The sequence below is a fragment of the Phalacrocorax carbo genome, chromosome 1, assembly GCF_963921805.1.
Source record: "Phalacrocorax carbo chromosome 1, bPhaCar2.1, whole genome shotgun sequence".
In the NCBI taxonomy this organism is placed as follows: Eukaryota; Metazoa; Chordata; class Aves; order Suliformes; family Phalacrocoracidae; genus Phalacrocorax; species Phalacrocorax carbo.
This window is the reverse complement of record NC_087513.1, coordinates 76,739,407-76,765,651: the sequence shown is the minus strand read 5'-3', so window position 1 is coordinate 76,765,651 and position 26,245 is coordinate 76,739,407. Positions and strand designations below refer to the sequence as shown.

General features: G+C 38.6%; 1 protein-coding gene across 4 annotated transcripts in view; it reads right to left on the bottom strand.

The window, feature by feature from the left end:
* MPPED1 (metallophosphoesterase domain containing 1) overlaps positions 1–26,245 on the bottom strand; it is a 66,626-nt gene that overhangs the window by 18,726 nt on the left and 21,655 nt on the right. For all 4 annotated transcript variants that reach the window (XM_064460952.1, XM_064460959.1, XM_064460976.1 and 1 more), the window contains exon 4: positions 11,620–11,845. In XM_064460952.1, coding sequence (XP_064317022.1) covers positions 11,620–11,845 — 226 coding nt within the window. The remainder of the gene's footprint in view (positions 1–11,619; positions 11,846–26,245) is intronic.

The window sequence follows — 26,245 nt, the reverse complement described above, 5'->3', positions numbered from 1 at the left end:
GAAACGAAACAGATTCACTCATTCATAATATCGGAACCAGGGCTTTTTTAATGAAAGCTAAGGCGTCATACTTAAAACTAATAAATGCAAATGATGGTTAATCTCATATAAGATTATCCCCTGGAACACACGGCCACAAAGTACAGCTCAGCAGGTGGAAAGGAGGAAGCAGAACAGAGGGGAATGTAGGTGCTAAGACGCTAGATGGTTTGCACAGCGTTACTTCGGGAAGCTGCAGTGAGCAGCAAATTGAACTCAGATCCTCTATCAGTCTGCTGGACACAACAGCAACATTTCTTCCATGGGAAAGATTGCTGCGTTCTTGGTTTTTTGCCTTACTTCCTTTGCATCCAAGGTTGTCATTCTTGAAACTCTAAATCAAATTAAATTATTGTTTTCACACAAGGAAAGGAGAGTAAAAATCAGAATATGGCCCTCTGTCAGTAATTATTTCTTTTGCAATTTGAGTTACACATGAAATCATCCATCTTTTGTTTAGTAAAGCATTTCACACATCTCTGACTGGAAAGAAGAAAGAATGAGCTGTGACTAATAGGAACTGAACATTTCTAAACATTAATCTGTTATAAAACAATGAAAAATAAAATGAAATCTACTTTATCTTCATAATAAGAAAACAGAAGATAACAGGTAAGGAGAAAAATTAATGAAAGACTGAATTTAAAACATGCCAACACCAAATGCAAATCGTTTATTTCATTCTGCTGGGAGCCAAATGATAACATCCCATCTGATATCTTTTAAAAATAATAAAATAAACCCAACAAACAAACTTAAAAGCTAATTTGGAATAATTAGCCAAGAGATTCATCACTGAAGGTACAGGTGTAGAACCGTACAGATTTTCAGTACAATCTTACAGGTTTAATGTAGAGCTAAGAGGTCAAGCTCCTGATGTTTCAGAGTCTGTTCCCTCAGTCTCTCTGATTCTCAGCATGTGAAAACATAGGTACGGCCAGGTTATGCAGACTGTACTTCAGATACTGACAGCTGATAGTCAGAGAGATGAAAGGTTAAAGGAGAGCCGGAGTTAACAGCCCCTCTCTCCACAGTACAGTCACCACCTCATTTCAAATGTAAAATTTGCCATGAATGGGCCAATCAGTAAGGAAAATTAATTTGAGGCCCATCTATGCATGGCATTTTTACAGTTTTTCACTATCAAATGACCAGACAGCTAAAGAAAAAGAATGTTCTTCCACACATCCAGCTACTTAGTGTTTACTGTAGTCCAAGACTTTGCAGAAGTTTGCTAACTGAGGAGCTGGAACATCCCTTCAAATGGAGATGTTATGCTTGTGGCTTTTCTTACGATGCAGCTCCTGGGGGGACTCTCCTAGATGAAACATGACTAAAATACGTAGGATGTGTAATAGGTGCACTGAGAATCGACAAAAAAGGCCCTCATCGTAGCCACTTCTCAGTTTAGAGTCTCACCAGGTTTACATTCTTTTCTCAAAATACCACATGTAATTAGGCCATATGGACTAACTGTCAGCCAGTTCTTTTCTTTTCTCCCCTCCTTTTTTTTTTTTTACCTTATTTTCCTTAGAAAATTCAAAGCCATTTTGAGTTAAACAAGCATGAAAATGACTCCAAAGCTAATAAATTAATACAGCATGTGTGCATATATGCATAAAGTGTATTATTTTTAACATTTTCAATTAGGAACAGATGAACTTACTTCTTGTTCAAAAAAGCACATACTGATACTTCATATGCTATGTTCCTACCTGAAGTGAACAACATCCAAGCAATCCTAAATTCCAAATTCATGTTTTCCTGCAGTCCTAAATTCACCCCACAGTACAGTGGTGGAAACCAACTGCTGCAATATAACTTTCTATACCAAAAAGGTACAGCTTTAACACCTGGATGCTCATTCAGATAGCTAGGAATTCTGAAATAACCTTAAAAAATTCATATCTTTATCTGATGTAAATTATGTAATTAGAAATATTTGACACACACAGGTGCAGCCCTCTGTTTTAATATTGGTTCCAATTTATTCTAATTTCTTACTGGGGAAGAAAATCCTCACATTAATGCATATTAAACAATCTTAATTTATTAACTAAAATTCATTTATGAACAACACATCCAAAGGAAGTGTTCTGATGTTAAACAGCTTCACAACAAGTGGTAAATTAATTTTCCCCTTAAAATCTGGCCAGGGAAAAGAGAAAGAACTCAGATAACTGTGTTACAATTAGTTCCTGTGATGGTGGCTCTATTTTCAGTTCTTCGTGTAGAACACAATGTAAAGTTACCATCTACTTCTTGATGTAGTAACACATCTACTGTGTAAAAATCTAGGGAAAATGCATACGTACAAGCTGCCGTGAAGTAGCGAGGCTGATTCTCACCAGGTATAAACAGCTCAAAAGCCAGTGGAGCTCTGCCAGTTTACTCCAGCTGAGAATCAGCTCCATGTAGATCCGCTCCAAACTAGTTAGCTGTTTGTGTTTCTCTTGGAATATCGCCAAAGGGCTCATCACAGTACCCAACTGTGTTTACATCTTTGAAACATCCTGAAATTGCTGCTGTCTGAGACTACAGCCCAGACTACAGATAGAGCTGGTAGTCCTTTTGTTCAAGAAAAAAATGGGGGGGGAAAAAGCATCGAAACAAGAAAAAAAGCACTTTAAACTTTAAAATCAGCTCTGTCTAATAAAATTAAACTTTCAAGCAAATGTGAAAAATAAAGAGAAAACTGCTGTGGGGGATTGCAATTTCACTCTTGCGGTTTATGAACTGCAGGAAAGTGAAGCCAATTCCCTGTAGTGAGATTACAGGTCTCCTCTTCTATAGGTCTTAAATTAAAAACCAGCTGAATCCAAAGTGAGCTAGTTTACTGGATCAGAAGATTCAATTATTTCTGCTAAGTAACTGAATGTGAACTACTTCCTTTTAATAATATACAACTAATAATTACTGCCCAAGAAAGGACTTTTTTCTACCGAGCTAATTAAACTAAAGCAATATATTTTTCCGACTGCTCTCAATTTTAACTAAAGCTAGAAACATTTGCAACAAAACAAGCAAATGCAAACCCTCGCTCACATACAGAAATATAAAGCCACACAATGTGTCCAGATATCACAAGAAACAAGACTTGCCAAAAAACGCTACGTGAAATCAAGATAAGTTCTGGCCTGTATTCAGCATACACGCACACACAGGCAGCGTGATATCCTGCACACTTGCACGGACACAGTGGAGGAACACAACTGCAAAGTGGATGCAAAGCATCTTTGGCTTTGGTAGCTGATTAAGCTCACTCTGCAAGAGGTCACCGTGAAGCATGGTAGGATTGATCCATATCCCTAAGACGCAAACACATACAAGTAAGCAGCACGCAAAGGTGCTTGAGTTCCTGGTTTTCCTCTACTGTGACTGTTCTAGCATTGAACTGTTCCAGACTCCTCAGCCCTGGGCAATGTTGGGAAGAAATTTTACGTGAGAGAAAACATTTTCTGTAACGTTCATTAACGAGAAAAGGTAAAAAAGGGATATTCTAAACTGCTGTGACTTTTAAAAAATCTTGTGGGAAATGGAAAAATAAAATTTCGCAGGAACACATAATAACTAGAATTTATCACATTGGTCTGACTTTGATTATATTTATGGGCTACAATAGGTGTAGGTCAGTTTACGTTTTCATTCGCTCACACACCTATTGCAGAGTTTAATTAGTTAACAACAACAATGTTCCTTTAACACGCTATAGAAAATTCACTTGGAGTATGAGAAATTTTTATTTTGTTCCATACACTTTTTTTTTCAGTGATGTTAATGATTCTTGTTATTTCGTTTCAGCCACTTAATTTGTACTGCAGTGCTCATTAAAAAGACCTCTCCTGAATTCAGTATGATTGCTCACATAAGCAATATAGCACCTGTATACCCAGTGCCTACTGAATGAGACTCACATTTCCTGTATTTCCAAGTCATGTAAAAAAACGTTTTCCAAGACAGATTTATCACATGAAACGCACCAATTTTAGCAAAGTGCCATTAGTAAAAAAGAGAGAGAGAAAAGAAAAACGATCCAGAGATCTGTTTCTGCTGTTAAAACAACCAGAATGCACTCTTAAGTGTCACTTTCTGCCACTGGAAAACCTTTCACACTTCAGGAGTTCAAAATCTTACATTTCTCCCCACCATCTTCCCCGAACAACTGTATTTAATAGATCAAAATCATTTTGCAGGAAAAACCATTCTTATAATCTTCCATATGCTGCAAACTAAACTACAGTGTATTGTGGTTTTAAGTGTTTTTAGAAGCAGCACTTTCCAAAATGGAAATGGTTTCTGATAAGTATGGAAGAGGAAATAAAAATATCACTCCAGAATTCTATTAAAATACAATTAAACCTGTATCTATGTGCCTCAGAGTGTTAATGAATATTTTTCAACAGGATGATGAATTTTGCTTTCTCCTTTCTAAACACGTTGCTATTCCTTACACATCTGTCATATCTTACCTACCTTTTACAGAATACCTGAAATAAAACATCCTCAGCATTCTAACTTTAGCGATGCAGCCACATCAGGCAGGCTTCGATGCCAACCTTCTCCCCAAAATTTCTGAAACTTGAAATGCCTCAATTCTAAATAGCGAGTGGCGTCTATTATTCCCACTCATGATTTCCTTTTTCAAGAAGCATGTCAGTCTACCTAAATTACTCACTCATATTGCCTGCCTCAAAGTCACTAATTAACAAAGCTCCAAATAGTTCCCAACTTTAAAAACTGGGGAACATCTACTCTTTTTAAGACCTATTTCTGAGTAACCAAAACCCAGCACTCTGTAATATGTCCACATTCAGCATTTCCACATCCATCCACACAAAACTGTAGTACTGACAGAGCTAGACATGAAAACAGGCCACCTGCTCAAAAATCTAATTTATCTGAGGTTTGCAAGAATTTGAGAGTGGTGTTTTATTGCTTTAGAAAACAGTACAGAAGTAATTGCACTTTAGTTACTTGTATTTTTAGCTTCTGACCAAGTGAGGGTGCAGAAAGAAGAGAACATAGGAGAATCAGCTGTTTCACTTAGAAATTTTTCTAATATGGTTTTGTCCAGTAACACAAATTATTGAGTGCTTACATATTTTAGTCGTGTGCAAGGTACTGAATAGTTTTTCTGCAGATTTGAAAGGGAACTAAGAATCAGCGTGGTCACTTTGAGGCAGAAGTTATTATTTTCTGTGAATTTTACAGGGAATTAAACCTGCAATATAGCATCTTGAGCTGCTGCTGCTCCTCTATCTGGAAGCCACGCTCCCCACTTGGGAGGTATATTACATTAAATGAAGTCAATATTTTATTTTAATACAGTTTCATTTTAATTGATGTTCACCTTAATGACTGTAAAGATTTGTACAAGGTCTGGGAAAGTAAACATCAGATGATTCATCACTGGCAAAATGAAAGCGTGTCCCTCTCATGAAAGGAATCTATAAATCTTTGCTACATTATTTTACTGATGGAAATGGAGTTCAGTGAGGAATGAAAGAGACTATTACAGCTGTTCTTGAAAAGATGGTGGAGGAAGGCACTGAAACGGAGACCTAGGCTATGGGTGGCCTGGAGTCTGTGCAGAACAAAAATAAGTCTACCTCATTTGCCCTTTGCATGCTCTTTGAAACTACCTCAACTACACATGGAAGTTACCAGCCTTTCTACCTACAGGTTCATGTCTTTTACACTGGAAGGAATTCAGACATCTTGTCTAACATAGCCAGAGCTCACTGAATGGCCCTGACCCAGAATGCTAAGCTCAGTAAAAACAATACTTGAACAGAAAAGAAACCCACTCCCCACATACACACCCCTAACTTTCTTCACTCAGTTCCCGTTATCTGAACAATAATGTTGTACAAAAGCTGTTGGCCCATGTGTAAACACACAGGGGTCACATCTAATCAACGTTCCATTGGAGAGAAGCCACAAAAACCCAGGAGTCCAGCCTGGGCATCTGTCACTTCAGGACAAATGGTTACAAACATCTTTCTAGGCTGATATTAATCTTTGCTCTCCCATTTTCCCTGACTGGGAAATAAAAGTTTCTGAAGTTCCAGATGGCCTATAACAAAAGAATGAAGGAGGAAATGAGAATACATAGACACTAGAAGAAACTGTAATTCTGCAAAAAGAAAAATGACGTTCTGTTTCACAGGAATAGATCCCTCCAGATAATCAAAGCCAAGCAAAAATCCACTCTCTGGATAATGAGTCTGGAGGCAATCTCATCCTAAAGGGCTTCTTTAAGCTATCCAGGCCAATATGTCATTTAGAATAATGAAATTGTCATATGTTTGGCAAGAGGGCTTTGATGTCCCTTCCTTTCCCACATTGTGGAAAATGAAAAAAGTTGCTGAAAGAGATGAAATGCTTTCCTGCCAGCTTGCATGCCTGCAATGAAAGCAGGAGGACCAAAGTTTCTCCTGCAGTTGTGTATAGATGCTTAGAAGCATTATGGAAATTCAGTGGCTAGGAAGATGTTTTCCTTCTGCCACTTGCATTTCTCTTGCTATGTCAAGTAAAATGTGTACTCTTACCCTGCCATTAATAAAATAATCCACCTTTTAACAGAAAAGGACACCGGAATTCCTGCCACTTTCCACTAGATGAGAGCATACACACAGAATACCTGTTCTTCTGCAGATGCACACCTTTCCTATAAATTTGACGAGGGGTGCAATATTAGACATTGAGGGAACAGCCAGTATAAACTTTGCCAGACACAAACGGCTTCTGATTGTTAATCAAGGGTCAATTCATTAGTCTTCAGGTCTTATCATTAGTTATTGCATGCAACAGGAGAACAGAGAGCCACTGTTACTTACTCATTGAGATGTAAAACACTCAATGCAAAAAATATGTAGCAGGGCAGAGTCCATTATTGGAACCTTGTGCAGCAGAGAAGCAGATGTAGCAACACTCAGGACCACACATGCAAGTATGAACCTCAGAGAGGTGTTCTCATGTTGATACAAAAATGTACGTGCACCTTTTACAGGTATTTATTTTTACATGGCAATTTTGAAAAATGACTATAAAAGGAATAATATATAGTTGACTCATTCAGGCAGCACAGCAGATCTCGTGCACTGAACGCATCAGGGTTTTTTGTGCAAACGCAGTATGTAATTGTGCAATTAAAACCTTGAGCAGTGCCGAGGCACAAGTGGATTGTATAGCCTGTCTTCATTCCAGCTGTAGCTAACACTAAAACTCTTAACTGCAAAATAATAACACATTGTGGGGGTAATGAACTATAATAGAAGGCTGAAATTCTATAACTGAAATACTCACTAATCATTTATTAATATGGTTCTATGAATGACATCACCATAGAGATAATATCCAGCCTGATGACACAGAAAAGACATTCTGCTTCAAATCCAAATTCAAATTTCCATTATTATCTTGGCTTCCTGACTTCCACACCACTTGTCGGGACCATCTACTGCAAAGCTCCATATATTGTAAGGACTTGGTTGATACCTGTTCATTTCAGGTGTCAACACTGACACCTAGCTCTAGCTCTACAATGGGACTGACAGAATCACAGAAAAATTGTTCAGAGACCTTTGGAGATATTTAGTCCAACCTACCGCTCCCTGCCACTCACCACCACCAGATGTAGTCAGCCACGACTGTCTAGCCAAGTCTTGAAAACACCTAAGGATGGATTGTCTGCCACCTCTCTGGTGTTCCTGCTTGCTGTATTTTTTACTTCTATTGTTATGATTTTGTATGTAACCGAAAAACAAATTAAACCCCTCTGGAAAATGGCTTCATCTTTGGGAAGGTTTAGCAGTCAAAAGTATATTATATAGAATTATTTGACTTTTCTCATAGCAGTCCAGAATAAATTAGGGTGTTTGGAAAGCTTCTGGTTGGAAAGTACTTTCAGTTTATGATAAGTGCTACTGAGGAACCAAAGTCTTAGTTTCACATTCATAGCAATCATGGCTATTCTCTACAAAAGATTGCTTCCAGGTCTGTGAATATGTTATGGCCATGTCCTGGGGTTTGCTGGGATGAAACCAGAGTGCATCTTCCTGTGCTTAGCTTTTTTGAAAAAAACCATGGTGTCCAGGCTTTATATGGGAAAAAAAACCAACGGTTCCCAGCATCTGGGCTACACTACAAGGAAGCACGTTGCATTCGTACTGATACCCTGCAAATCCAGACCCGGCAACCAACACTGTCATGCACTGCACTGTCAAAAGGATCAGCCCCCTAGGCCAAACATAGCCACCCTTAAAATTCAAGATCGCTCTGGACACATTTAACATCTTGGTATTCCAAGTTTCTCACAAAGCATCTAATGGTTTTATACTCCTCTCCCTCAACATCTATACTGATAATCCGTGGTCCAAGACGCCGGTGTTGCAAATACTAATTCCTAAATAGCAGCTTTTGTGCTTTGCAGCTTGCATTTCAAAATGGCTGCTCCCTGCTTGATGGTAATACTAGCATAATTAACATTTAAGGCAGTTAAATTTTCGTTAGTGAGTGGAAGCTCAATCTGGCACTTGAAATTCTTACCCGTGGAGCCCCGGAGAGTTAAAGCATTGGTTTCTGAGACAGAACAGTGTCCCATTTCTTCTATGCAATTAAAAATAACCACTAAGTTTTAGATAATAATAGAGGTCAAAATACCCAAAAGTGCTATTGAAAATATTTAACCACATACAAATGGTACATATTTAAAAGGCCTTAGAGACTGGCATGTTACGCAAACCAATCAAGCTCTCATGGTTTATTTTGCTACTATGTCTTATGCAGAAGTACAATCTAATTGTGTGCAGGTCATACATAAAAACACAGATGGCTACAGGTAAACACACTAAGTTAATGCTGGCTGGCATTTACTCAGACCTTACTCCAAGGTTCTCAAAGTACTTTGCAACCACTGATTAACCTGTTTTATAATGGAAGGATATCTCTAGCTTGTACTTATTTTTACAAAGGGTGAAGTAAGACAGAAGGTCAGGCCTGTAACCAGAAATGGAAAGGCAGCATCTGGGGACCCAGTCTTTTAATTTCTAGATAGCTCACCTTCTCATTAAATACAGTCATGTATGGACAACAAACAAACTGTAACCAGGAGTTCTCCAATTAAACAAGTCAATTCAAAAAGCTAGATGCATATTTTCAAGGCTGGAAAAGGAAAATTATTTTAGGATACTAAACAAGCAACTCCATGAAATGTAGCTTTCTAACTGAGTTCTGAGATCTTAAAGAACTCTATTTTTTGAAGACTTGACTAGGTTCATAAGCATTTTCTAAAGGACTGGCTTCATGATGCAAGGGCCAAAAAAGATTCACCATGGAAAGCTCACCAAAGCTCTGTAGTTTTTTAGAGAATACATTACTATGACGTAGAAAGAAACTGAGATTGATTTTCCAAAGAGGCTATGACAAACCTTTCCTTTCAGGGTGAATGAAGCATAGAAACAAAAAGAAGTGCTGAAGAAGAGTAGCAATCAGTAGGCACAGACTTGTACTGCAGCTTTCAATCTAGCAGGCAGCTAGTTTCACCCACACAAAATAGCTATTTCTCTTCCTAAGTTTTCTGACCAGTGGGCTGGCTGATTTGACTTCGTTACTTTTGCATCTGCTGTTCTGACAGACTAACGAAGAACTATTACTGTTGTTGTTGCTGTTTCCACTGGACATGGCATCAATTAGCATGGAAACTTCATTTAGTGTTGCATAATAACAAGCAAAAAAATCAGTTTGGCTGGAAGACTTTCATCAAGGCTTTCTCCCATATGGTGTAAGCAAAGGTCTTCAAAGGACCTTACAACACTCATCTTCCAAGACCATAAATGGGTGGGAGATGAGTAGCAACACTGTGAAATACGTAGTGTGGAAGTTTAGATGTAACCTGAAGACGTGTAAAAGATGGAAAGCAATCTTTTTTATGAAGAATAGGTTATGCCAGATAGCTTAGACAAGTTGTGCGAAATGACAGGATTAGCGCACAAAGGCAATGCAGCAGATATGCTTTTACAGAAACATTATTTATGGGTTAGTGGGTGGACAAAAGTTTTCTCAGCAGATTTTTACAGATCTAATCATACACAGAAAGTTCAAATAATTTCCTTTAGCCTCTACTCAGTGGTACCTTATAGATAGTGTTCTGCTTTAATTTAATTTATCCAGACTTTAATGAGACTTTTGGTACTTTACTGCCTGGAAAATTACTACTGACACTGGAAATATGGTGCCTGGTTACGAATATTGCAATGAAGATATGAAGTTGCCAGACATATTGTAAACAGAGCATAATTACAGTATTTACAGTTGAACATCAAAATGGGAAGAGATGCCAAGTGGCATTTCTCAGAAGTTAATATTGGGACTGATACCATCTAATATCTTCCCTAATAATTTGGAAAATGAAGTAAATTGTACATTGATTGAATACACAGTAGACACAAGAGGAAGATGAACTACAACACAGCAGGTGGGTAGGTTGAAAAAAACCCAGAAAGATCTGGAGATCTAAGAGGGAGAGAGAGAAGGGTGCATTTAAGAGGGAAGCTATTTAATGTAGACAAATGTAGAATAATAAGCTCAGAGAAAATTAACACCCATCTCAAGTAACCAAATGGGAAAATGCCAATTTTCATTAAAAAAAAAATCCAAGAGATTTCACAGTTTATTCACACTGAAAATTCACATTGGGGTATATGCATCAGGTTTGACAACTTGTTTGCTACATTCCAGCCTGATGTGATTTAAAAAGAAAGAATAACAGTCTCTTAAAAACCTGCCTTTTAAAATAATTTTTTACTTATTTTAAATGTATACCAAATGCTCATGAAAGACCCAATTTACAGTCCTGTTAGTGGAAATAACATAGTAGTAATGTAACCTAAGTAAGAGACACAAGAAGCAGCATAAGAGCTCCAAGGTGGAGGTCAGGAAGCCAAACCCCATCTGTCTCTGATACCATCAAAGAATTATAAGTGTTTGCTCTACGCAGCAGAGCAAAATCCATTAAGTACCAGGTTGCCACTGATTTGTTGACTTCAATTTAGAAGCTCAACTATACCTTGAGGAAAGCTATTGCTGTATAAGAGAAAGTAAGATTCTGAGGGGTATTAAAAAAAAAAAGCCTAAACAAATACTGAAACAAGCTGGCTGCATTAAATTACTGCTGTATACACTAAAGAACCTTAAAAATTATCTGTAGGATGGAAATTGTCAAAAGAATGTATCCTTGCAATAAAATTAACCTGTAATTATAAAAACTCACTAAGTATAGAAAACGTATTTTATGACACAAAAACCCCCTACATGGACTATGTTAGAGAACTGCTCCTGGCTGAGAGTATAAAGAGCATACTGTTTTTCTCCTATCATTTTTTGGTTAACAGTACCCGTGGTACAAGTACATTATTTTGTCACAGGAATGATTCATTACAAGAAAATATAAAAACTTTATCAAATTGAGGATTACTTTTCTTCCTAACACAGCAATCCAAATATAGCTGATGCATATGAAATGGCTGATACGATAGCAATCAACAATATGTTTTTATGTATGCTTAAAAACCTGCTTACCAAGGGGAGCCATATATTCTGAATCCCCTCACCGTCACTTCAGAGTCTTGAAGATAGATGCAGTTTGTTAGAAGAGACTGTACATTTTCATAGCTCTCTGGCTTCAGCTTAGAAACAGAGGGGAAATAGTAAAAGTCCTGCTTGATTAAGTCAGCCATGAATTCCTGGTCAAAGGTCAATTCATGATTTCCTGCTATCACAATCTTGTATTCATAGGGCAGGCTACCTAAAACAGTGAAAAACAAACAAATTACTTGTTTTATGGAAAATCTGATAAAGGAAAACAGACTCACAAACTATTATCGATTCCTAAAATATGCTCACATATTTGAAACAACTGAGCATATCCTTACTACATGTTACTGTAATTCCAGGTGATTTCGGGTAAATGACATTACTGTCTTTTTCAGGGCACACTATGATTTAGCATGCTTAGCATTAATGTGTTGAAACTACTTTCAACTCATCAACCTTAAAAACCAGTCTGCAGACTTCTGCTCTACTATTTACTTCTAGTTAATTGCCATTTGTGCTGCAAGTATCACTTACTGTGACAGTGATGATAACTCTTTGACAGAAATTAGGGTTCAAAGAAGATAGGCCGTAACACATCATGAAATAATGTCAGCTCTCTTCTCCCAGAGCTGTGGTCTTTACCAGCTTGTACTGAGGAGGTCTTAGAGAGTCACAACCTGGGTCAGCCAGAGGCGTTTGCTGCCCTCATTGCCCTGACGTTAAAATCAAGCCTTCAAGCAAGACAGGGACTGGGTTTAGCTGTCAAAACTCCACATCCCACAGAGGAGTCTTGCAATTTGCCTATATCCCATGTTTTTTCCTGTTCCATTTTCTCAGTGGCTTCCTTAGATCCACGGACTATAATTTAAAGTGACTCATGTTCAAGAATATTTTACAACCCATATTTAGTGAAAAACCTTACAACAACCTCCTGCTGAAGGCAAGAATATATATAATGCCCACACACGTGGGTTCTTCCTGAGGGGAGCATTGCAACAGAAACTTTCCACCTGACTCCACATTTGGTTATCAACTGGATTCTGCCCTTGAGCACAGGCATGATCTGTGTCAAAAAAGCTCAACAGAAACCTTCTAAGTATATCTGAGAGGAAAAAAAGACAGAAACTGTGTAAAGTCGCATTTATTAGCTTTGCTTCTGCACTATTAATTTGCATCAGGATGAAGACAGTCAGAACGGAAGATTGGAAGCAGATAGAAATATTTTATGAAAAATGTAACCCACCTTGCATAGCAGCAATCTAGTTATTTTTTATTTTTAAAATGTATTGTTGATAACATAGAAACCTTTAGTGATGACCCCAAGCCTAACCTAGAGGTAGCATATTTGAAGAACGTAAAACACCAGTCAATACGCAGTGGCAAAAGTTGGCATGAGTACGACTTAAGAATAAAATGCAACAGCGTGATTCAGAGTTAACGGAAACAGAAGAAAGAGAACAGTGCTAGCCCAGAGGAGATGCCCACATGGCTGAACTCATTATTTGCCAAATAAAAAGATGTGGGCAACTCCAAAGTATGTTTCAGATACTTACAACACCTGTATTAGGAAAATCAATCGTACAGGTTCCAGTCTTCCCTTTGACCCAATACACTTGTGCCTTTATAGTATTTATTAACAGAAACTCTTTTCAGATATTTATAATTATATGTTGCATGTTGGAGATTCAATTATTTACCTGAAAAACTGAGATGTCAATTTTGTCGTTTTTGCTTCTGAAATGCTTAGCATTTTGTAGATAGGTACTTCAATCTCTACAAGTTTTCCAGGTGTGTGCACACATACACACACAAGTTAAAAACGTTACTTACATGCTGCAATATGTATGGCATCTAAAGGCCTTAAAGCATTCTTGGGAAATAGGAAAATTAAGAAATCCTGTATGCCGCAACACTGTTAACAATTCCATTTCTATTCTGTTTTGTAAATCTTTTCCAGCTCATCTGATCCATCCATCTAGCAGCCAAGAACCTGTACAAGCTGGTTATAGTTGTTGCTTCCACTAATGTATTTATGTCATGTTGCTGTCTGTGGGTGTTACTTAGGCAAATTAGCAAATTACTCTAAATGTACAGTTACATTTATTATAGTGGCGGCCAGAAGCGCTGCTGTAGTTAGAGGTCTGTCAGCTTTTCAATTAACAACTGCGGTTTTGATGAGTCTGCAGCTCAGGTTTTTTTCCTTTCATTCTATATCAGGCGGCAACTTTCTAAACCTATTTCCCTCCCTTTGTCTCCACATCCCTCTTTACCCTTTAAATCTTAAGTTTTTTGTCTAATACAGGTATTTTTTTGCTACTTGCACAGAAATCTAACAGTATTTTGTTTAAACTTTGTTCCTTAGAATACTTATGAACATGCTTCATTTTCTTCTCCAAGTGCTCTCAATGTGTAAAGTCAACCTTTGTAAGTCAAGATTTATACCTGAATGTTTGAAACCTTGTTCCTAGCTGGGCACCGCTGTCATGAACTATACATGTAAGATGCCAGTTGAGCGGCTGCAGATGAAGACCCTCAGCTATCAGGCCACAATACTGATTACACATTTCCCATCTTCCCTGCTTCCAGTGTGACCCTTATTTACCAATGCTCACTCTAGTCCACGTGCACAAGTCAACACTGAATGCTGAACTCCTCTTTGCACTAAAGGCGTGGTCCTCCTACCACTGACCTCAGAGGGACCAAGGCCACCTTACTGCAGCAAGACCACAGTCCAACAGGGTGTGTCAGCACAATGCTGAGAAGTGCTGAATATGTCAAGTGCCTTTTATAGCATTAAGATCCACCAAACATTAGCAACATCAGATCAATAATTACCTAAAAACTACCTTAAAGCAGCAACTCTTTTCTACTTCTGACCTACAACTTCTTACTTTTCCTTTTTAGATGTTATTATTTGAATTATTCTGTATTTTCTTATTCCATTATGTCCTTCCAACACAAATATATGGTTTTCCATGCCTAGGCACAGACTACTGCTCAGTTGGTAGCCTTGGCTTGGGCCTTGGCTAGGACCAAGACCTCCCCAAGAGCACATAGCCTAATAGCTGTTGTGCGGCTGTGTTTCTCCATGTGTCCATAGCTTTGGAACAACCACTTTTCCACCTATTACTTTTCATGCCACCAGCCCTTGACCAGAGATAACTCAAACAATTCAAGGCTGACCAGTTTATTCCCACACCTGCTAGTGGGCGCCAGTGACAAGCTGGGTAGAAAAGGCATCAGGCACGTTTCCTCTCCCTTGTTAAACAAAATGAGCTGAGAATGTTGAATTCCCACTCATGCAGGCTTTCATTGTTTCTTATAACAACTGAATTTTGCTAAGAAAGATTCCTACCAAAACCAGCAGTGGCTACAATGTACCCATTGCAGTAGGTTCCTTTTGTCTTCCATTTACAAACTCCATGAAAACAAGCCTTAGTAAAGGTGCTGGCTAACATTTTCATTTGCTAAGCTGTTTTCTTCTTTTCCAAAATAGCCATATGCTAAACATTAAGCTCCCTGACTGCTCATCCATGTGGTCACCAATGGTACCACTAGAGCAACCTTAAGCGTATCAAGGGTGACTGACAGCCCTGAGATAACAGTGAGGGGGATGCTGCCCTGGTGGTACCTCCTCAATCCTCCCAGTGATGGGGTTTACTGCTCAGGTGGGAGCGGATGCATCCCACAGTCAACACGACGTTACGTGGCTGGTGCTGCAAGCAGGGCTCCAGCTTCTATGGCCACAGGACCCTTTTTGAAGAACAAGTACTGCTGCGCAGGGATGGCATTCCCCTGGCAAACTGCAGCAAGAGCATCTTTGCCAACAGGTTCACAGGTACAGTAGGAACAGTTTTAAATTAGGTGTGTTGGGGAAGGGTTGTCATACTGTGAAGAGAAGTGAAGGCATGGAGGCAGTGAGGAAGCAGCTGGAGGACAAAAGGATGGCAAAGGCTCTTGCATTACCCTTTTAAAAGCAGCCTCACTGGGGCTCCTCTCAGGTACCTGTATGCACACACACACAGACTGGAGTACAACCACGAGGAAGAAGTCCATGCACAGTGGAGAGCTGTGACATCTCTGAGATTATAGAGACATGGTGTGATAGCTTACCTGACTGGAGTGCTGCAATGGGTGGACACAGGCCGATCACCTGCCTATCACAAGTCTATCACCTTTGAAATGTCAGGGGGAGTGGAAAAGTTCCCAATGCCTGGAAAAAGGCAAATGTCCCACCCATCCTCAAGAAAGGCAAGAAGGGAAATCTGGGCAACTACAGGCCATCAAGCCTTGCATCAGGCCTGGGAAAATTACAGAACAAATCTCCCTCAAAGTAACTCTCCAAGCACATGAAGGTCAGGAAAGTCATTAGGAACAGCCATCACTGACTTAACATGGGTAAACCAAACCTGACTAATACAATTGCCTTCTATGAGGACATGACTGGCTCTGTGGAAAAGGGAGAGCACTGGATGTTTTTAGCCTTGATTTTAGCCTTTGACACAATCTCCCTTATAGTCAAATTGGTGAGATAAGGATGGATGATAAGGCGAGTCAAGTATCGCCTGGAGTACTGGGCTCGTACAAAGTGACCAACTGCCAGACAGACTAGAGGTATTCCTCACGTAGTGATGTTGGGGCCAATACTGCTTCTCTTCTTTACTAGCAGCCTGGATGATCTGTTGGAGTGCACTTTCACCAAGTTTGCAGACAACACCAAATTAGGGGTGGGGATCTGCCAACCCACTTTGGAGGGCATGTCTGCAATTCAGAGGAACCTCTGGCTAGAAAAATGGGCTGACAGGAACCTCATAAACTTCATCAAAAGCAAATGCAAAGTCCTACACCTAAGATGGATGGAGTAACTTAATTCAACAAGACTCAGAAGTGTATTTTTGTAGCAAAGACAGCCAAGCACATCCTGGCCTGTATTAGTTAACAGTGAAACCAGCTGAACAAAGACAGCGATCTTTCCCCTCTATCTAGCACTTGTGAGACCACATCTGGAGCATGGTTTCCAGTTCTGGGTTCCTCAGTAAGAAAAAAACCTACTGACAAACTGAAGGAAGTCCAACACCGGGCCGCTCTGGGGAATGTGGCATAGGGGGAGAGGCTGAGATCTGAGTCTGTTCACCCTAGAGAAGATGACAGGAAGACCTTAGAGCTGTCTGCAACTTCCTGATCTCAGGATGAAGAGAAGGCAGAGCTAGGTTCTTCTCAGAGGTGCATACAGATACAAGAGGCAACAACACAAGTGGGAACATGGTATAAGGAAAGAATTTTACCATGAGGATGGTCAAAATGCAGAATAGGTGCCCAGAGCAGCTGTGAAATCTCCACCCTTGGAAATATTCAAAATTCACCTGGACCAGGTTCTGAGCAGCCTGCTCTAACTAGGCCTGCTTTGAACAGGGGGGCTGGACTCAATGACCTCCAGAGGTCCCCTCTATCCTGTGTGATTCTAGGTTTCTGTAAGTCTACACTGGAAAACAAAGAAGAATTGTAAAGATCCTACAGTGCTGAAAGAAATTAAAAACTCATTTAATGTTGTGATCTAATAGAACAAATCTATGGTAGACAAGTAATTTAACAGGACTAGAGAGTATGTTCCATTAACTTTGGTGTAAGTTTCTCATCCATTTAGCAGATGAGTAGGGCTAAATACCCAACTGATAGCCAATTAACATTTGATGCTAGCATATGGCTTTGCTGGTGGGCAGGTAGCAAACTTGATATTAATAAGAAGCTCTATGTGTACAAATATATTAAAGAAAATTTATGGCTGTCACAGGAATTCTGCACACATATCCAGAACATAATGCATTCCCCAGTAAAATTAAGGCAACAAGCATGTAAGAAATAGATCTGCCCTTCAGGAGTGCCAAGAAACACATGCAAGAACATATGCTATGGGAGTCAAAGATTTATTTTCAAACAAAAAAAAAAAAAAAGGAAAAGTTATGAATTTGGGGGAAAGCTACATTTTTTTTCTGATCTCTTACTTTGACTAGCCAAAACAAGACAAGTGTTTTTGCCTGAAGACCAGGGATCCTCCTGTTCTTGGCACCTGAGAAGCCTCTGCTAAAATACCCCTAATAACCTGGAGATGAACTACAACTAGAATTCATTGGAAAAATTTTACCTAAACAGTTTTCTGTATTAAAATTATTAACATACCACTTGGATGGAATGGGATATATTTGGAAATTCATGTAGCGATTCTGACATTGCCAAGGAAACAAAATGAAGCAAAATGTCAGTTTAAAACATTTTGGGGTGAATAAAAATTTCATTTCTAAGCAAAATTTCACTTTTTTTCCTAAAATAAGGGGGTTCTTTTCATCCTATAATGTCTAACTTGTAAGAAATTAAAATTATTTTCCTTCATAATCAACCTCTAGCCACTTCAACCTATTTGGATTTGGAATCAACAGAAATGTTTACAGATCAAAATTCTGTCAGAAACACACTGGCTCGAATTCAGTCCTGGGTTTCAGGGCTTTCTCTTTCAAGCCACATCCAACTTTTGCCTTCTGTCAATTCGGAATGGGGCTCCAAGCCACCATCCACTCTTTCAGCCTCTATCTTGACATGGGATGAGGGATTTTCCCCTTCCTTTTCCTTCTCCTCTGCTACATGGTTCATCTTTCCTGCCTCATTTTTCCTTCTCCTTTCCTTTTTGTAGTCTTCCCCATATGCAGAAAAATGCTGCAGACACATTTTCTTGCACTTAATTTAGCAGTTTTAGCAAATGGTATCTTTTTCTTACAGGAACAAAACTTATAGAAGTATGATGCTTTAGTCTTCTGTATGCCTGTCTCTCAATATCCCTCTGAAAATGTCCAATAGATCCCAAGGCCATTTACTATATTCAGCAGATGAGTAAAGACCTCAAAGATAACTATGTTCCCTTGAGTTTCCTGAAAATAAGTGTTTAAGACGACTAATGCCTAGTCTGAAGGAGAGGCTTCAAGGAATGACACACCATAGGTGTCTCATCTTATGAGATACCTAAGAACCCACAGAGGGTCTACAAGACAAAATCCAAGAAGTCAAACAGCAGTGTTTCTGCTCCCAGAACAACTCATCACACAAAAAATTCCCTATCATCACAATCATTAAGCTCTAGACAGTCCAAACACTCCCTAAGATATAGAGCTACCCCACAGCCTCTCCTGCCTTGCCTATCCCTTCTGAAGGGATTATAGCCATCCATTGCAGCACTCAAGTTGCGTGAGTCATCCCACCATGTTTCTGTGATAGCCAGATGGTATTATCTTACTAACTTCTTAACTATATACATGGGAGTTTTTGTCAGTTATGGCAAGCCTCCTCAGAAAGTTTCTTAGCCTTTGTTTGCTTAGTATAAGAATCTGACAGTAGTTCTGGTAATATAACGTGTATAAGAATATATATATAGTTTAGCTAGTAACATCTTTGTTTATTCCTTTCATTACTATAGATTACTAATTAAGAAAATCAACAGAACATCTAATTTTTTGCATGTTTATAGACCAATTACAAAATTATTGCAGCAATTCTTAACTTCTAAACTACAGTAGGTTCTTTTTATGGTGAACATAATTTTTACAAAATAACTTGAAATGCTGGGAACCATTAGTTGAACTACAAACTGCATAATGCAAAGCACTGAACAATGTGCCTTTGTTTGCTGTTTTTCTGCATCTGAGTTTGTTCAAAGCAGAATTCTGTGTCCTTAAAGGTTCACCCCATTCTATCAGCAAGTCTTCTTCACCATAAATTAGATCAACACTGCAAATAAAGCAAAGCAAATGCGTGATGTTCATACTCCAGGGTCCTCTTGTACTAAGAGGTTAGACATCTCTGTCAACCAGTGACCTCCTTTGCGGCTTACAATTGTTATCAACTTACAACTTCACCAAGATAAATGCAAACTTGTACGAGCACATGTGCTTTGCTTCTCTCCTGATATTGTACTGAGCAGAATTTTTAGTATTCATTAAAAGCAGTGACAATCATATGAGTGCCCACTTAATGCTTTTCCCCTCTCATTTCAACCTTTTAGAATACAGCAATGAGTGATACAGTAAAAAGACTGCATAACTGTCTCAGATAGCTTTTTAGCATCTCTTTGACAGTTCTGTGTTTAAACACTGGGGCTGATGTCTGGGAAATTCACATTAACATACTTTTTGTATTGTGTGTAATCTGGAATAACATTGTAAAAGAACACTCCCTCCTAAGTCATCTTTAACCTGCTAGCTCTAGACATTCTTGCATCGTAAAAACCAGTAATTACATCAAACACTAAAACAGCAAACACACAATACTGCTCTCATCTGCAAAACAGGATTTCTTAAAACAAATAGATAAACGCAAATTAAACTAAAAAATATCTGATAATAGTCCAACTTAGGCCCTTTCATGTACTGTGTTTTATACGCACCCACACACATGTATTATAATTGGCCAAAATTACTTCTAAAGGAAAAGTGGCTTCCTTTTACCCCGGTTTATTTAATTACCCTGTAATTATGCAGAACCAACCCAATGCATGCTGCAAACTAGGCCATTAGAGTAGCTGTAATGAGTCAAGCCAAAAGATTATGTAGCTCTTTACCTCCTGTCCACTAGTGGTCACTAATAGACACCCAGAAAATTGTACGACTGCAAGGTTTGCCTAGATTGAACCCTCCTTTGAGATGTCCCCTTAGATTATGGCTATTGATAGTCTGAGAACCCCCAACTCCATAAGGCACAAGGTCCATTTTCATAAATATGTTTTCTTTTTTACTTCCTGGAATGGTTATAGTCTTAAATAATATACCTTCCCAAGGAGATAAATTTCTACAACAGCTTTGCTGCCCTTTCGAATATTCTAGTTTTGGTTTACAACACGTATCTGGGGACAATGAAAGCAAAGGAGATAGAGAACTGTGTTAAAAAGTAACAATTAAAAAATACTTTAGACTTCCTACACGGATCTCCCTGCACACTGATACACATTCCTATCCAGATCTTCAGATCCCACAGAGGTGCTTTCAGTATCTCCCAGTTGTCACCTTCTGGAAGGGAAGACTACAAAGAGCTGTGTGTCACGTCACCGTACAAGGTGCACAGCACTAATAACAATGTTTAATGTTTGTGTATAGTGCTTTGCAATAGGTGTTCAAAGTGCTGTACTGAGAATAATTAATCCTCTAACACATTCATGTGGTAGGTGGATCAAGCATCATTTTCACAATTTTACAAGGGGGAACAATAAAAAGGCTGTCAAATCTGAAAAGGCCAACTACAGTTTGGTCTCCTGTCTTCCTCAGTCTCTTTCAAACATCTCCACCAGAGGCAATGACAGTTCACAGATTCATATTCCAGATCTTTCAGTTCCCCGGTCGCTCTCTGCACTTCTGGGCTGCACTGCCTTCCTAATGCTACATTTTACTGCTAGTCTGGAAGACGACTGGGTATTTTTACTCACTTGCTTATTTTGGGGGTCAGGGATCTCAATATTTATGAAAATCGCAGGATGTTCTTAGGTGAATCATCCCAGAGACTCAGAACCTTGAAGTTTGGCTGCTTTCCACTCCATCAGTGGAAAGAAGCAACCTCAGTATTAGTACAAAGTGCAAGAAAACACCCAAAAGCATGCATGTGTTTGGAAGGAGGGAATGAAGGAAAAATCCTTTAGCACCTACTGCTCCTGTAGCTTCCACAGCTTCTCACCACTAGCATGGGAGGAATACCCGGAAAACAGTTGTTCTGGGTCACCTTCCCAATACAGGGATGTAGCTTCAATTTTCCCTGAGACTCGCAGCAGCCCATTTAACATTCAGAGGTCTTCAGGACATACTAACCCCCAGAACTGCAGAAACACTGGAAGAGTATTTTGCAGTGCACTTTTCTGTGCTGTACTGTCTGAGCCTTGGATGTACAAACAGATCTGAGCCATCACACATTTAAGAAATGCAATAAAACCCAACACTTTTTTAGTATGCCCAGTCTTTTAAAAATGACATCTGTTCTAAATCCCTACACAGCTCAATGTTTTTCACTGCATTTCCAAAGCCATTCTTTTGTAAATAGATAATTAGTGCTTAAATACTTCTTTCAAGGGGTTTCTACATTAACATAAAAATAGTGTAATTACCGATGGTCAAAATGGCATGACTACAATTTATAAATTCTAATTTCTCTTACTGCTCTGAAGCCAATTTTCTTTCTTCTTCAACACAATTTTAATCTGTTTTAAATGTATTATTGAACCTAAAAATATAAAATACCTGTTAAGAGAGGAAGAAAAATACCTACCATCATTTTGCAAGATTGAACAGTAAAGCAAAAGTAAAGCTAAGCCCAGTGTTTCAGGCTTTTCTGAAGATGTTTTATTTTTTATCAAAAACTTAGAAGTAGGGATGATGTTTATTGACCAAAATTAGCTGATTCTATTCTACAATCTAATACTACAAACAGGTAATTCTAGTAATGCCAGTTACTATAGCTGGGAAGGCATCTTCACTCTAAAATAATTTTTAGTCTGAAATAAAAATATTATCCTTAGAGCTGAATCTGCCCAGGTCAATTCCTGAACTGTACGTCAAATACTTTAATCCATGTTTTTTTGTGTGTGTACGATATGCAATGAAGATTCACATTTTCAGGAAAATACTCTGAATGCAAAGCCACCTTCTGTTTTATTTCAAATGTACCTTGAACTTGAATTTCAAATAGGAAGACTGTCTTTGACATTGGGAAATCTCAAGCAAACACACTGAAACAATGGATATTATAAAATGTGTTAGTTTAAGTAATCTTTCCAATCCATGCATAGAAGAGAATTCTCAGAGAGAATATGGAAGTATGTGTTGCAGCTTGTATCACGAATCGGCTGTTTAGTTAAATTTCCAGGAAAGTAACCCATAAGCTCGAAGTGACAGTGGGTCCTGGAGCATACACAATTTGGAAATTATATTACAGACCTGAGCAAGGGGAATTACAAGGCCAACTGAGCCAAGCAGGCAACTTCCAGTGCCAAAAATATGAGAGAAAAAATAGAGATGGTTTTGGAGTCATTATTCGATGAGTGCACTAAAGCAGGATATGCGTCTTTGTCCTACGACACATTTGATTTACATGCAGGTAGGCAACAAATAACAGAAACAAAAACAATGAAAAAGCTGAGGACGAGGACAGCTAGAGTGCATAGTGAGCTTGATATATCTGATGATATAATCAACCTTATCTAGCCTTGATTACATAGAATGGTTTGCATTGGAAGGGACCTTTAAAGATCGTCTAGTCCAACCCCCCTGCCACAGGCAGGGACATTTTTTGCTAGATCAGGTTGCTCAAAGTCCCATCCAACCTGACTTTGAACACCTTCAATGACAGGACATCCACAGCCTCTCTGAGCAACTTGTTCTGCGTCTCACCACCCTCATTGTAAAAAATTATTTCCTTATATCCAACCTAAGTCTACCCTCTTTCAGTTTAAAACCACAGCCCCTTGTCCTGTCACTAGAGGCCCTGGTAAAAAGACTTTCTTCATCGTTCTTATAAGCCTCCTTTATCTATTGAAAGGCCGCAGTAAGGACTCCCCCATTTATGTTCAAAGCTGTCATACCATGCATCCTTGTATTATCATTAGAAACTTTCACTGGCCTCATGGCCTTCCATTTGGCCCTACCATAATAAATATTTTGCACTTCATTTTTTCTGATTCTCCAAAATTGGATTTTCAAATCTGGAAGTAAAATAGAGGCAGAGAAGAAACTAGGTAAAAAAAAGGAAAAGATTAAATATAAAAACAGGAGAAAGGTCAATTCAGGAAAAGAAGGGAGGGGAATGACCAAGCTGGCGCCATTGCCAAGCTTTGTAAATTGATTATCCATCCCTTTTTCTCTTCTTTTCTAAGCTACCCTGAATAAGGGTAGCAAAATAGAAATCTGACTTGCAAAAGTACCTCATGATATTGCATGACTGGGCAATAAGAGGACAGACGAAACTGAATATAAATTTATGCAGAAAAATTCAAGTGCTGGAAAAAATATACCAACTACAGATACACACTGATGGGTTCTGAACTAGATATTACCATTCAGGAAAGAGTTCATAGAGTTATAATAGGCAGTTTTATGAAAATGCTATCTCATTGTTCAGTCACAGTCAAAAATAAAAACAGAATAATCCACAACACTAGAAAGAAAAAGAGAACAAACTAGGAAATTTCATTATGCCAGGGGATAAGTCTGTGGTGTTCTCAGAATATGTGCGGTTCTGGTCTCACCGTTTTTAAAAAGATATAGAATGAAGAGGTACATAGAGTGACATAGATGATCAAAGGCATAAACAGTCATCAGCCTAAAAAATACCTTAGGAGACAGATAGGGGAAGAGCCTATAAATTCTTAAGGACAATGAAGAATGAAATTGTTCACTTCCCTCTTCCAGTATTAGGAAATGCCAAAAGAACCTAGTAGGTGACAGGTTCAAAATAAGCGAAGTTCACACAATCCATATCACATTGCGGAACTCTGATGCAAGATAGTGTTGGCACTCAAAATTTGCATAGATCCAAAATGCAATAAAAAAAACTCAAAGGAGAAAAATCTGTATATTAAATACAAAGTAATGCTGTGGCTCAAGAAGTCCCTGGACTGCCTATCAGAGAAAGCTGAGAAAACATGCACATCCAGTTATCACCAGCATTTAATTTCCTCCATAGAGTTAGGCATCAATCTAGCCCTAGCAAAACCTCAAACCCCTCCCTGGGAAGCAGGGAGGGGGCTTTGAGAAAAAGAAAAGTTTAAGAAAACAACCGATTACCAAAAAGAATGAAGTGAAATGAAATGAAGTGGATGCCTTTAGCGGTCAGAGGATAAAAAGTATAAAACTAGGTGACTAAGGGTCAGACAGAGCAAAGCACCTTGGCTGCGAGCTACAAAGACAACTCTGGGCTAGAGAGACGTATTATCTGAACTGGTACAGGCCTTCCTGTGAACCCACATACAGTTAGCCTGAAAAAGAGAGAACATATTTTAGGGTATGACTCAGCAAGCCAACTTGCCTCTATTAGCACAACACTTGAGCATGTGCTCGATATAACCATAAGGTCCACAGAAGTTAATGATGTTAATGTAAAATACACTTTGCATCAGACAGGCACAGAAATTTTATGTAGAACAGAAAGATAAAATCTGAACTTGGTGAAGGCCCTCTTGAAAAGATGAAATAGGCTGACAAACCAGAGTTGCACAGACACAAGAGGCTATGATGGAACAGAAAGGTAAAAGGTAGGAATCAATGCTACTCATAAAGATGTGATGCAAAAGGAGCCGGATATATATCTAGTGCCAAAGAGGAAGCTGAGATCAAGGGAAGGTGTAAAAAAACCAAATATTCTAGTGTTTATTCCAAGGCATAAACAAAGTTATAGTCTAATAACGGCAGAAGACATAGATTTGACACAGAACAAAATAACTAAGTGGGAAAGTGAGCCCTGTGCTAAGGGATGAAGGAATGGACAGGGAAATTTGGTGGCAATAGGTAAGAATGACAGTGGAGGTAAAAGTCTGTGCCAGTCTGTCAAATACTTTCTCAAGAAACTAGTAAAATGTTAAGCCAAGGAAGAAGGAGAAGGTTGGGTAGGCTGTGGGAGTTGCAAAGTCATGGCAGGTACTGGAAGCAGCTATCTAGAAAAAACAAAACCATTGGAGACTAGTGTCTTTCAAAACAAAATGGACAACCAGTAAAAACTTTTGAAATTTCTTCTTCTTGTTCTACCATTTACTATAGATTTTGCAAACACTCAAGGTATTCAAGGGTTGATAAATTCTTCATTTAAAACAAAACAAAAAAAAAACTTTCAAAAAAAGCTGAAGTTTCCATTTTGAAATATCACTGACAGCAGTTTAAAATAAAGGTTAAAATCTAGAACTGGAACAAAACTTTAAATGCTAGCTGAATGAAACCTATGTAGTGAACCCAAATTATTTTGCTATTGGATTTTCCAGAATGAATTAAAAAAATAAGTTAAATTTTGCATCTTTTCAAATTGCCAAAAAACTTTAAAAAAACCCTTAAACTTGCTAAATTTGCCTATCTCAAAGATGCTCTTGCAAAAAAATGTAACTCTAACCACCAAGATTACCTTTTCCCAAACACACACTACCATGAAATTGGAAGCATGCCTGAAAAGTCAGAAAATTAAGCCTGCTTTTGGAATAAAAATGATGAAAAGGCCATCACAGAAACACCCTGGGAAATCTCCCTACCATACTGAGAAGATTTCAGCTTAAGGACTTCTTCAGAACACTGTACAGCTGTGACCAGCAGGGAGGCAGATGAAGAACCAGGGAGACAAAAACTGTGCAGCAAGTAATGTGTGTAGCCCCCACCCTTGCCTGCTAGCAATATCCCAAAGCACTTTTCTTCCTACACTAGCAGATAAATAAAATGGATATTATTTAGAAGGGATAACCATATGGTTTGTATAGTTGTTATATGCTATTTTCAGTGCGTTGTTATTATAATACATGGTAGAGACCTACAAAATAGGATTAAAATTTGCCTTCTGTTTTACAACCAACCTGTACCATCTGGGTATAGAGACAGAGGTGAGGGCAGTGTAACAG